Below are 13,896 nucleotides of genomic sequence, written 5' to 3'. Positions count from 1 at the left end.
AAATAAAAACTGCAATTCTTACAAATATGTTTTAAGTTGTTCCCTAACCACTAGAAGAGATTTTACAACTTTCCCTAATTCCCATTAATACATGTTATGGGTGTTTTTTGTAATATTTCGAAAAAATGTATTGAAATAGTAGTTAAAAAAGTAAAAAGGTATTTGGGGTGCTTGTATGGATGGATGGCGGCCCTATAGCATTCACCAATACCACCTCTGCCTGGTCTTGTAGTCCCATTGTATGCAAGTTTTTGACTTTGTGGGAAGTTATCTGAAGTTTCAACACAGTCTCCTCATAACAACGGTCCAAAGCCAGAATAGCCCTCTGTATTGTTTTTGTTTCAATGTAACCTGATTACATTACACCGCTTCCATACACAATAACGTGTTTCTGCTTCACAATCAGGTGATCTATCAACATGACCTCATGTTTTAAACAGCTGGAATTCTTTCCATGACATGACGTGCAGGCAAACACATGGGTCTTCTTCAGACTAAAAACATCCAAAACACTGTTAGAGGTTTATTTTACTACTTATTTGTGTCTGTAGAATAAAGTTTTTATTAGATAATGCCTCATCTGCATAGTTAAACATAACATCTCAGAAAACTTTAATACAAAATATAATTGTCTTAATGTAAGTAATGAACCGGGGAAGTTTCATGGTGATATCTATTAGTTTTTATCCTATTTACTTGTAATGTCTTCAAAATGTATGGTTGTTTAGTTGTCAGTAAGTTAAGGTTTAGACAATTGTCTCTAAAGAGTTGAGAAGGAATGACGTCACACCTGAGTTGACTTTGTTCCAGTACAACAAGCTGGAAAATGTAACTGGGTTTGCTCCAGCCTCCAGGCTAGCCATATTAGCAATACCAGTTAATACTGATGTTCCAAGCTCAAAGTTTCTGATAAGACAGAAATAAATTGTACCAAAACTGTATCAAAGTGGATTACTTTGATACAGCAAAGTGGATCGCTGTATCAAAGTGGATTACTTTGATACAGCGAGTTCACAGTTACTGGCAGTCAACATTTCACATCATCTCAGCATTATTAATAATCCATTATCAGCTACAGATTCTGCAGTTAATCTTTATACCTATCAAATAAACCAATGTTGCTGAGTTATCTCCTCTTATTGATATTATCAAAACCAGACTGTCTTACATTGGCAGTTTGTATCTCTATATGGTGGCAGGTTGTTAAGTGTATTCAAGGTCTTGGCTAATTATTAACCACACTTAATACCTTTTCATCTCACCTTCATTATTTTAGCATAAGGTTGCAACATAAAAAGTATTATAGTGCAGTGAAATCAAAAGCTATAGAGAACAGCTGAGATTCTGAAGTAAAAAAATCCCAAATGCATCGTCATCTGTTGTTTGACGGACGTGAAAACACAGAAACGTGAGTTTATCTCCGTGTTCGGAGTAATCAGTTCCTTATCTGTTGCTCACACCAATAGTCCAGAGGTCACTGCTGTGAGACTAAGTAGTGAAATGTGTTCCCCTCTTTATGTCTGTCTGTCGTCTGTCTGTCCGTCTGTGTGCTGTGGGATTGTGTGACTGCCACCTTCATGGGAGCCATGAATATTATGAAGGAGCCGGGGAAAAAGAAGATTATTGTGAGTATCGTGTTGGGTTCTAAATTTGATGGTTTAATGGGTAAAGACGGTCAGAAGTCTTCTTCGTACATTTGGGTGTTTTTTCACAGTGAATACAATCTTAGGAGTTCAATGGAATCCAAGATGTGCTTTGGTAGGAATATTTTTTTATCTTTACTTGTATATGGAGGTTTTGCTGCTTTGTTTTTCACTGGAAAACACAATATACTGCAAAAAGATGTATCATGGGAAGAAGCCCAAAACTCTGGCACATTGATTGTATTAGACCACTCTTTGATTCACATTGGATCAGCACTATCATATGATATTACATTACATTACATTACAGTCATTTAGCAGACGCTTTTATCCAAAGCGACTTACAGGAAGTGTATTCAACATAGGTATTCAAGAGAACTACTAGTCACCAGAAGTCATAAGTGCATCTCCTTTCTTAAACAAGCATCTCAAAGCATAAACCAGAGCAAAAGTATAGTGCAGAGGCAAAATACTACGAAAACAATAATTGCAACAGACTAATACGAATACAATAAGTGCTACAAACTAATACGAATACAATAAGTGCTACGAGGAAGGCTCAGGGTAGTACTTCATGAAGAGGTGAGGTTAAAGATGGGCAGCGACTCTGCTGTCCTGACGTCGGTGGGGAGTTCATTCCACCACTGAGGGGTCAGGACAGAAAAAAGCTGTGACCGGGTGGATCGGCCGCAGGGACCTCTGAGCGACGGGGCAACCAGTCGCCCCGAGGCAGCAGAGCGAAGTGGTCGGGCGGGGGTGTAGGGCTTGACCAAGGCCTGGAGATAGGAAGGAGCTGTTCCTTTCACTGCCCTGTAGGCTAGCACCAGAGTCTTAAACTGGATAGAACTGGAGAGAACGGAGAAGGGAAGTTGTGTGGGAGAACTTGGGGCGATTGAACACCAGACGTGCTGCAGCTTTCTGGACAAGCTCCAGAGGTCTGATGGCCGACGCCGGGGCTCCGGCAAGTAGTGAGTTGCAGTAGTCCAGGCGGGAGATGACCAGAGCCTGGATGAGCACCCGTGCCGTCTCGTCAGTGAGGAAGGGGAGAATCCTCCTGATGTTGTAGAGGAGGAATCTGCAGGAGCGTGTGACCGATGCAATGTTTACTGAGAGCGACAGTTGGTCGTCCAGGGTCACACCCAGATTCCTCACAGTCCGAGTTGGCGTCACCACGGCATCATCAATGGTGATGGACAGGTCTCGGTGCGGGCAGCCCTTCCCCGGGAGGAACAGTAGCTCGGTTTTGTCCAGGTTGAGCTTCAGGTGGTGTGTCGCCATCCACTTCGAGATGTCAGCCAAGCACGTAGCAATGCGTGCCTCTACTTGGGTGTCACCGGGAGGAAATGACAAGACCAGCTGGGTGTCATCGGCATAACAATGGTAAGAGAAGTCATGCGAGCGAATAACAGAACCCAGAGATGTTGTGTAGAGCGAGAAGAGAAGGGGGCCCAGAACTGAACCTTGTGGAACCCCCGTAGTCAGCATGCGTGGTTCCGACACGGCCCCTCTCCATGTCACCTGGTAGGATCGGCCTGTCAGGTAGGATGCAAACAGGGAGAGTGCAGAGCCTGAGACGCCCATCCCCTCGAGGGTGGAGAGGAGGATCTGGTGGTTCACCGTGTCAAACGCCGCTGACAGGTCCAGGAGAATCAGGACAGAGGAGAGAGAGTTCGCTCTCACGGCGTGAAGCGACTCTGTCACCGCAAGGAGGGCCGTCTCTGACGAGTGACCCACCTTGAACCCGGACTGGTGGGGGTCCAAGAGGTTGTTCTGGTGGAGGTAGGAAGACAGTTGTTTAGAGACAGCGCGTTCAAGTGTTTTGGATAGAAAGGGTAGAAGAGAAACCGGTCTGAAGTTCTTGACATCAGAGGGGTCAAGTGATGGTTTTTTCAGAAGGGGGGTGACTCTGGCAGTCTTGAAAGCCGAGGGAAAGCATCCCGAGACGAGAGATGTGTTGATGAGGTGGGTGAGGAAAGGAAGGAGTTCAGTGGCAATAGACTGAAGAAGAGGGGAGGGGATCGGGTCAAGGGAGCACGTGGTGGGGCGGTTAGATGTAACAAGGTCGAGGACCTCGTTAGGGGAGAGGGGAGCAAAATAGGGTAAGATGGGGTGTGGAGACGGAAGGGGGAGCTGAGGGGGAAGAGCTGGGGAGGGTAGAGAGAGGGTGGACAGGGAGGGGGCTGAGAGAAGGAGGATCTGATATCGTTTACCTTCTTATCAAAGAGTTGGCGAAATCATCAGGGAGAAGGGAGGAAGTAGGGGGGGGTGGGGGTTGGAGGAGTGAAGAGAAAGTTTAAAAGTTTTTTAGGATTGGAAGCAGAGGTTAGGATTTTAGAGCGGAAAAAAGCCGCTTTAGCAGTAGCTAGAGAGGAGGAAAAAGTGGAAAGGAGAGATTGGAAGTTAAGAAGGTCCTCCGGGAGTTTGCCTGTTCTCCATTTACGTTCAGCCGCTCTTAGGCTCCGCCTATCAGTACGCACTGAGTCCGACAGCCATGGGGCAGGAGGAGTTGGCCGTGCAGGCCTGGAGGTGAAGGGACAGAGGTTGTCCAAAGAGGAGGAAAGGGTGGAGAGGAGAAGATCAGTAGCAGTATCGGGGGATAGGAGAGTGAAGGATTCAGGGTCAGGGAGGGAGAGGTAACGGAAGAGGAAAGATCAGCGGGGGAGAGGGAGCGGAGGTGACTACGGGTAGAAACCATGTGGGTAGGTGGAGGAAGTAAGGGGGGAGAAGAAGGAAAGCAGTGGTTCTAACAGTCTGGATGTTGAAGTCGCCGAGCACGATGAGCGCGGAGCCATCGTCATGGAAGTGCGAGACTAGTGTGTCAAGCTCCTCCAGGAACTCACCAAGAGGGCCTGGTGGGCGATACACAACAGCAATGGTGAGCTTGACTGGATAAGTGACAGTAACAGCATGAAATTCAAAAGAGGACGGGGAGAACTGTGGAACAGAGACAAGAGAGTATTTCCATTTTGGGGAAATTAGCAGGCCAGTGCCACCACCTGGCCTCGCAGCTCTGGGAGTGTGAGAGAAGAGTTCACATCTGACAGAGCTGCGGGTGTGGTGGTGTTTTCTGGTGTGATCCAGGTCTCAGAGCAGAGGTGAGAGCAAGAAAGTTATATTAATATAAATGGGTTCCACCAATGTAGAGAATGCTCTTAAATATAACAAGATAGCAAAAGCAAAGTACAGCATTCTGTACCATTATTATTAGTCACTCTATTTGTGTCTCTCTTACAGTATTATACAGTTATGTAGCACACAAGGACTAGAATAAATACTGGTTGTTTATGTTTATGTTTAATTTTTCATTTGAAATATTATAAGATCTTTACGGTAAGAGTGGGCAATAACTATAAATCCTCTGTCATGTTAAATGTAATTAGATGTTGCAGTATGGATAAACAATATATTGTGCAGTTTTCTGGAAAAACCAATCAAGAAACTGGGGATAAAATGACCATCAAGGAAGTCTATGTTGGGCTAATCCAGCAAATTTAAATATCTTGTAAATCAAGGAGCACGTTAATGTAAAATTGTTTGGACATTTTATACTGGCACAATGAAGCAGTATGTCTTTAATGCAGGATCTTCCAAAAACTACCTTGTTTGGGTAAATCTATGACACAGGCGCTTTTTCTGTTCCTATGATTCATTGCAATTTATTTTGCTCACTTACTCATCCAGCCAGTGACAGTTTGTATTGCCGTCTCCTGCAAACAGACAACTCATTTCTTCCTTATTTGGCTTTCCTGGTGTACTGTACAGATTACAATACAGCCTCACCGAAATGAGCTGCCTTTACGAGTAACAGTTACAAGGAAATAGTGTTAGCCACGAAGACGCCCGTCAAGAGTTTTGACAGACCATGTAATTATCTATGCAGGGAAAAGAAAAAAGTTTATTTTTTGGGGTGAAATATACACACTACTAGGACATTTCTTTTGTGTGTCACAGGTGGGTGTCTTGGCTGTATCGATTGTAACCCTAATCCTCGGACTTGGACTTGGTCTTGGACTGGACTTGCAGAAATGTCGAAACAAAGGTGCTGTCACACACACATATGTTTCAAACTTGACAAACATTTTCACCTGAAAAGCAGTTCTCCACGTGGCATCTCCTCGCTCTGACTCATATTCCACGGTACCAAGTATCTCCCTTATTACTGCCTTTCATACGTTACTCAACCGTGTCACGTTCAGGCCCTGTTATCTGGGTCATGATGATAAATGATGAAGGAGCTCTCTCAAGCTGGGCACCGGTTCACTCACGGTGAGACTAGCCGGGACCTGTCCCTCCAAGCCTCCTGCACACAAAGAGGAGGACGCACGCTGCAATGTTATTTGAAAAGAAGAAAAAAGGAAAAAACAATGACATTTACTTCACCCACTAATCCTTGTGCAATAACAAGGTATGTTTATACATGGCGGTAGGCCCAGTTTAATATAAAACACAATTTTATACAATATATATAGTAGGGGGTCCCTGCTCCATCTCTCTATCAGTTTGGGGGTCCTTGGCCTGAAAAACGTTGAAGACCCCTGCCTTAGAGGGTAAGCCCAGAACAGGTCCCTGTTGGCTTTTGTGGTCTTTATACTTCCTCGTTCGTGATTACTTTGATAAAGTACAAAAACATTTTGAGGGAGTTAAGGCGCATTATTCTTTGTAAGTATTGCTACGAATGCTCGTTGAGACCAGCCTGGCTAGTTACATTCATACAGCGGATTTTCAAGACAAACTTCCATCGTAGATTTACTTTGTGTTTTAATTTTACTTGGTTAGGTTTAGGAAAAGATCGTGGTTTGGGTTAAAATAGTTTGTTTCTGAACTGGCGTTACTCAGGTCTGGAAATTACAGTAAAAAAACTACAGAAAAATTCATTTTAGTTTCACAGGGCACACAAACGACAGCCTCCCTATGTGGACTTTCTCGCTATTTAAACTATGCAGGTTGCCCCGAGTATCTAATAATGGGTTTACATTGGTTTTAGTTGAAAGCCTGATGCGTCTCATAGTGTCTTCATGTAACGCACAAAGCTTTCCAACGAGACGCCAAGGGGCACTGACCAAGCTGCTGTACTTGACCCATTTGGAGTTAGAAAGACTTGATCTTAGTGTTGTAGTTGCTAAAAAAAAACAATTGAGACAATTCTTTAGTTTCCTGAAGCTGCCACTAAATGTCAATGAAGAGCCACATCCTACTTCTTTGATGATTACAAAACTTGCACGATTCTATCACGAGAAAAAAAAACCCCTCTCTTCTAACCCCGTCACGTTTGGCCGACATTTCATTTTTTGGAGCTGAGTCATTCGAGAGAGGAATGACCTGCTCAATAATCAGCCGTGCATGAGAGAGGGGAAGAATGCGTTTTATATCCTCAGCTCTGTCCATTGTTTCGCTGACTCATTCGAGTGTTACTTGGCTCTGCATTTGTGTGAATGACTAAGCAGGCGGCAAGATGGTTCTGTTGTTTAAATACCTTATTCATGATAAACCTCAACCTCTTCCTCCTCGGCCAATAATACACACGTATAAATGAGCTGAGTCATACCTGACTTAGGTTTTCCATGCTTGGAAACAGGTATGTGTCTTTGTCCTATGTCACAGGTGCAGTCACAATTTTTAACTAGGTTAAGCTAGGTTTGTTAACTTTATTGACAAACAAAACAAAACAAAGAAGCAACTAAGCAACAAGTATTTGATTGACAGGACATGACAGCGTTCAAAGCCATGTGTTTTTTTCCTATGTGGACTTCCACGGATTTATTAAAAACCTATTTGTGATACGTCAAAAGCAAACTTTATCCACGACTGAAAACATTTCCCTTGAAACATAATTCACAATATAGTTTTGCTATATGAAAGGTCATTTTCAGGAGACAGAGCTGGGAATAACATATACAAATATATATATGTATGGATATATCGACAGTTATGTTTTCTAATTCCAGTAACAGATGTATTAACAGTCCAGCAGTCATTGGGCCTCAGTCACAATCTATGCATACCCACACTGTGTTTGAACTGCATACAAACGCTTAAAACACAAATCGGGGATTCATCAATACTTGAATTTTATTCGTAAATCCCGAATAAATGTAGACCATGCGTGTGCAAATATGATGAACGGTGTCTTAGAGAATGTTAACACACACCTTTTAAATAAATGCATAGGATATTAAAACAGAATTGATAAAAAATGAAATTACTATGATGCCCCTTTATCCTCATAAATTATTATTTATTGTTAAAAATATTCAACAATAAAGACAGATTTTCACAGTCTAGCTTACAATGGAGTTTATGAGAATGTCCAAGTTGTCCATAGATTTTATTGACTTTATATATGATCAACTTCTTCCATGGGTTTTATTTTACAAACCTGTTTCATCACAGTTGTCCTTCAAGTTTTGTCACACCCACATGTTGCTACTTCTTTACATGTATCGTCTTGTAGTAGTAAGTCAAAGGGTACAGGATCTGCTGTGTCATCCTGACTAATGTTTAAACCTCTCAGAATATTTCAGTTTTAACTAAGCAGGTGATTCACACATCGCATGAGAATCTCATGTGACATCACATGATCAGCGTTCCTCTTGTGATAAGTCCTCATGTGATGTTGAGATGTTAATCCATCACAAGAAAAACACAAAGACTGTGCAAAACCGAGAGGAAATGAAAAAGTCTCTACTTTACAGTTTTTATACAAGTCATCAGTTTAAAAAAAAGAAATGACAAAAGAAGTCAGAAAATTACAAGATTCAAGTTGCAATTTTAGAAATTTCTAGAAAAAGCTATTATTAGAATTGTATTGAATATCTAGAAAAAATATTAATAGATCATGATATTCCCAGTTTTAAAAAAAGTTATAATTTTTGGAGAACAAAGTTGTTTAAAAGATTTGAATCACGAAATCAGCAGAATAAATCTGAGATTTTGAGAAAGATGTTATCAAATCATGATAACACATGTCTAATGTTTCATGGGAAAGTTGTGATATATCTCTTTTATGAGATCTGAAAGGTTATGAGATCTGAAAGGTTATGAGATCTGAAAGGTTATGAGATCTGAAAGGTTATGAGATCTGAAAGGTTATGAGATCAAAACACGAGTTACCTGTGATGGAAAATCCCACAATTAAGAAAAAGGTCACAGGAGAGGAAGGGACATTCCACTGTCTCCACTGCATGATTAGCTCATTTATTTATGTTTCATACATTATTCTATCACTTTATGTCACACTTTTTTATAACATATGAACTCTATAATCAAAATGTTTCAACTTAACCAGTATGTTCAGTGATACCTTTACTACTGTACATTTTTGAATTATGTTTTTATACTCAAATATAAAAACACAAAAGAAATACTGTAATATTAAGGTCTTGCTCTTCCTCCTCCACCTCCTGCTCCTCACTCATGCTCTGCCTCTCTCTCCTATGTTGGCATGCATTGGTTTTAAAACAGAGGAGCTAATAATAATAATAATAATAATTAAGCATTTATTAGTCCCACAATGGGGAAATTATTTCTCTGCATTTAACCCATCGTGGAGGAGCAGTGGGCTGCAATGAAGCGCCCGGGGAGCAACTTGGGGTTAGGTGTCTCGCTCAAGGACAAAAAGTGAGGTTTGGAACTGCAAGCAAGTGTAAAGCATAAAAAAGACATTTTAGCAGAATGTGTTCAGGGGGTTGGTTCAGAGTTACAGGTTGTTGTTATTGTGTCGCAACTACCAGTTAGTTAGTGTTGAAAAAAACTGTCAGATTTAACAAGTTAGGTCTGAATGTACAGAATAATCATGTCCATGAATTGATATCTTAGTTACTTTGCATTCTCTGTGAATGTTAACCGTTAGCCCCCCCAACTGTTCACTGTGTAAATAAAGCTGATAACTGAACAATAGTGTAAAAGGTGAATCCAGACATGGAGGAAAGAAACTTTAAGTACATGTGTTATTCCTCAATGAGCTGCTGAACTGAACCCTACATTTAAAGATGCAAGTATTTCAAGGCTTTACTGCCAAGTCATGATACTGAAAAGATCTGAAAACAACATTCCACACTTTGAAAACTCCTCTGAGCAAATTTCACTTTTTGACTACTTTTTGTTAAGTTGCATCTGCATCATTCAAACCTGGCTGAGCTGCCAGAAACACAGATAAAATATAAAAAAGCTTTTTGTCATGTCTTCCCGTACCAGTCGTCCCCCACACGTCCTGCAAGAATCGGTGCTACGAGCCCTATGACGGCGACATCCCCGGCTGCAGATGTGACAAGAACTGCAACGCCAGCAACACCTGCTGCCACGACTACCACGACATCTGCACCGTCCCCAGTGAGACGTCGTCTTTGATCTTGAACTTTACATTTCTGTGACAATGAAAACCAAAAGTTTTGACTCCATGATTGTTCCCTTCAGCCCAGCAGTGGGAGTGCACGAGGCTTCGCTGTGGAGAGAAGAGGCTGACGCAGAGCAGATGCCACTGCTCCGATGACTGCCTGTCTACAGGAGACTGCTGCACGAACTACAAACATGTCTGCCACGGTGAGAACGGGAACAGAGGACGGGAGAGGCCATGAAAGAGGACGAGTAGATGACGGATACAGATATGCAACCCTGTCAGATATATATATATATATATATATATATATATATATATATATATATATATATATATATATATATATATATATATATTTATATATAAATAAGAAACTTTTCAAAACTACTTTATTGGGTTTAGTAAAAAATATCTTGGTTTGGCTTAAAATTACTAAGAAACTGAAAGAAAACCAAAATGCAACCAATTGCTTAGTTATGTTCACGCAACTAAAGTACTTGGTTATGTTAAGGCAACTAAAGTATTTTGTTATGTGAAGGCAACCTGGTTCACAAGCTACACAAACAGCAGTTTCCCTGTTTTTTTTAAACGAAATAGAAAGAGCAGTTGATAGATAAAGTTAAGCAACCCGATCTCCTACAAAATGTTGCTTCCTCACAACATAACTGCACTCTCAGTTACGTTTTGAAGGAAATGTATTTTCTAATTGGAACACTGAATATTCAAATCCCCCCAATTTTTTTTACAAAATGACTTAGGTATAGGTTAAGTAACAACATCAGGATTTGGCTTAAATTACTATGACATTGAAATGAAGCAAAAACACAACTAAAGTACTTGGTTATGTTTAGGAAACTAAAGTACTTGGTTCCTACAGGACACTTTAAATAACGTTGAAGTTTTTGTGTATGTGGGTTGTAACGTAGTTTTACGTAGGTGAACTTTTAAATGCTTTTGACTTTTTATTTAGTGTGGAATAGATCTGATTTAAAAATGGTCGCTAGAAGAGACACCTTATGGGTATTTTGTTTGATTTCAGCGCTGATTCAGGCCTTTAAGACTTTGTTTGTATAGTTCCTTTCAGCATCTAAGAGCCTCTTGTGATTATAACCCCCAGTTTATACGTTAGTAAGATCTTTAAAGCAGGATGGGGCTCAGTAAGAGATGGTTTCATTGGTACATGTACAGCCTGATTCATATGTACCTTCAAAGCTCTAAAAGAAAATTGAAACAGGAAATGTGATGCTGTTTTGTAGCATAGTATTTTGATTATACTGTACATAAACATATGGTCCACATCCTGTTTGAGCCCTCCTGGCTGATTTCCATGAGACGTCAAAAATGAAAGAGACATCATGTGTTTAGAAATGTTTAACTGTCAGTGGTAAAGTTAACCAACAGGTGCTACTTTAATTAAATGGTTAGCTTCTGTGAGTAATAGTAAATACTATTAACTGCATTAATTAATTCTGTATTTTTGGCAACCCTGCTGTAGGAGAGAAGGAGTGGGTGGAGGACCAGTGTGAAGATCTGTCCACCCCCACATGTCCAGCAGGGTAAGAAAACTCTTTAAGCAAGACACTGAAGGCAACAACATCGTTTGTCATGCTTTGCTCAATGTTCAGATTTTGATCTAATATGGTTTCACAACATGTGTTCTTTCAGACTAGAGGAAAGAAAACAACGGAAATACACATTTAGATGTTTTTTTTTACTACTTTGTCTATTTGTGTCTTTAGAATTATCCTAAATTCACTAAAAGTTACCATTAGATAATGTGAGAGATGCAACACGATCATTAAGCTGTTGGGAGCAGATTCAAGTTATCATTAGTCCTTTGTTAATTAGATTTAATACTGTTCATTGATTGCAGAGACCTACATTTGCACATTTAGCTGTTTTCTGCCTTAAATTATCAGCTGTTCATTAAACACAGATTCAAGTTAACTAGAATATCTGTCTCCAAATCAAAGGTCTTGTTATAGCTTTTCTTTTTTAACAGAAATGTCTTCTTGACATTTACAGTATTTACTTCAACACTTGTGCAACTGATTAAACCTCTCTGATGATGAATGGTGCCACTTTCAACTGTGCTCTGCATATCATCACTGTATATGTCTGTAGTTATTCTAGTCTTCTCTTCTCTGGTGGATTTCTTCTGCCCCTCACAGCTTTAAGGACCAGCCTCTGCTCCTGGTCTCTCTGGATGGACTGCGAGCCGAGTACCTGCAGACGTGGAGCGCTCTCATCCCAGTTCTGGACAAACTGAGTCAGTGTCAACCCTTTCAACAATGTCTTGTGTCTAATACTATTTTTTTTCAGATCTTAAGAAGTTTAACCATTTTTGACCCCTTGAGAATTTATGAAAATGATCAAAAATCACTCCAAAATACCATGTTAATGCACAAAGGTGTTTATGCTCAATCCGCCATTCATGGCATTATTCCCCAAAACTCCAGAGGGAGTACAAGAAAATGAAGGAAAGAAGGTTTGTATCCTATAAACAATTTGATTTTGCCGCATAATATACACTCAAATATAGATTTTTAAGACCTAAAGTGTCTAAAAGCATCAAAAAACGAATTGCTATTTAGAATAGGAGAAAATAACACATTTATACTGCATGCAAACAACTGCTTGGTTTTCCCCCAGAACTGCATATGATTCTGACCGGGGGGGGGATGTAAACAGATCAAATCTGTTTACATTCACATATTTTGAGGTTATATGTCAAAGGACCGCTTTGACCACGCCAGCTTTTCCCTTGACTAATCTTGGAGCCTTTTGGCCTTGGAGTCTAAAACTGAGCTTCTGAAAGACAGTAAGGGCCTTTTATATATGTATGTCATGAGGGCAAAGAGAGATGTCTTACAGAAACCTCAGACACTAGTTTCTCTTATGCACATAGACCTCTAGAACTTAAGAGCATTCATTAAGGACAGAGAATAGCAGTGAATTTGTTTTCCTCTTCTAAATCCGTTGTATGTGGGCCAGTTTTGAGCATTCTCAAATGATATATATTTTGTTAGATTTGCATCCTTACAAGGAGCCATTGGATTCCGTACATTTTAGTAATCCTTTATCAATGTATTTCTTCATGGTGTTTCCAGAACTGATTGGCCATCTTTGGGCTTTCCGATGACTGTTGGCATTTTTGTTTAGTTTTAAACAAACACTTGAAGATGTCGCACTGCTGGTGAATTCTCTGAATCATGAACTAATGAAGCCTCTTGAATGAGAGAACAAAACTTATTCAAGACAAAACAAGTCTAGCTGCCTTTGAAACTTCTGAAAGAAATGTGAGAGTTGGCTGTCAAACACAAAACTACTGCAACCTTTTCACTGCATTCTGTCATGAATTGTTTTTTATTTAAAAGGCGTTACTCATGACTCATCCAGCTCTTACATCCAGTCATGTCCCCGAAAATGAATTAATCCCCCATGTACGGACAATGACGCACACGCCCTCATTATGGAAGAGGTCTCCAGCGGATTGCATTTTCTCCGGCACAGCAAACAAGTTCAACATGTCACTCACGGAGCAGCTAATGTGTTTTGTCTTTTGTTCTTCACGTTACAGAGAAGTGTGGAACGTCGGCCCCGTACATGCAGGCAGCGTTCCCCAGCAAGACTTTCCCCAATCACTACACCATAGTCACGGTAAAGACACGAGGCACTTGCATGCAGAAACATACATAGATACGGTTGAATGCTGATTTCACATGTATGCTTGTGCAAAAACCACCCCTGTCTCCGAAAACTAAACTGCATTCTCAATTATGTTTCGAGGGAAAGGAATAATGTTCTCCCAGATTACGGTTGCAGTTTTAAAGAAAAAAAATCCAACAACAAAACTACTTGGTCAGGTTTTGTAAAACCTCTAGTTTTGGTGTAAAATAAGTACGATTGTTGCATCAT

General features: G+C 40.6%; 1 protein-coding gene across 2 annotated transcripts in view; it reads left to right on the top strand.

Moving 5' to 3' along the window:
• The first annotated feature begins 1,510 nt into the window (after nt 1-1,510).
• LOC129096844 (venom phosphodiesterase 1) overlaps nt 1,511-13,896 on the top strand; it is a 33,207-nt gene continuing 20,821 nt past the window's right edge. For both annotated transcript variants that reach the window (XM_054605523.1, XM_054605522.1), the window contains exons 1-7: nt 1,511-1,625; nt 5,595-5,682; nt 9,837-9,971; nt 10,056-10,181; nt 11,474-11,534; nt 12,150-12,247; nt 13,559-13,638. In XM_054605523.1, coding sequence (XP_054461498.1) covers nt 1,578-1,625; nt 5,595-5,682; nt 9,837-9,971; nt 10,056-10,181; nt 11,474-11,534; nt 12,150-12,247; nt 13,559-13,638 — 636 coding nt within the window. In that variant the 5' untranslated portion in view covers nt 1,511-1,577. The remainder of the gene's footprint in view (nt 1,626-5,594; nt 5,683-9,836; nt 9,972-10,055; nt 10,182-11,473; nt 11,535-12,149; nt 12,248-13,558; nt 13,639-13,896) is intronic.

The sequence above is a fragment of the Anoplopoma fimbria genome, chromosome 10, assembly GCF_027596085.1.
Source record: "Anoplopoma fimbria isolate UVic2021 breed Golden Eagle Sablefish chromosome 10, Afim_UVic_2022, whole genome shotgun sequence".
NCBI classification, from domain to species: Eukaryota; Metazoa; Chordata; class Actinopteri; order Perciformes; family Anoplopomatidae; genus Anoplopoma; species Anoplopoma fimbria.
This window is presented reverse-complemented; position numbering and strand designations above follow the sequence as displayed.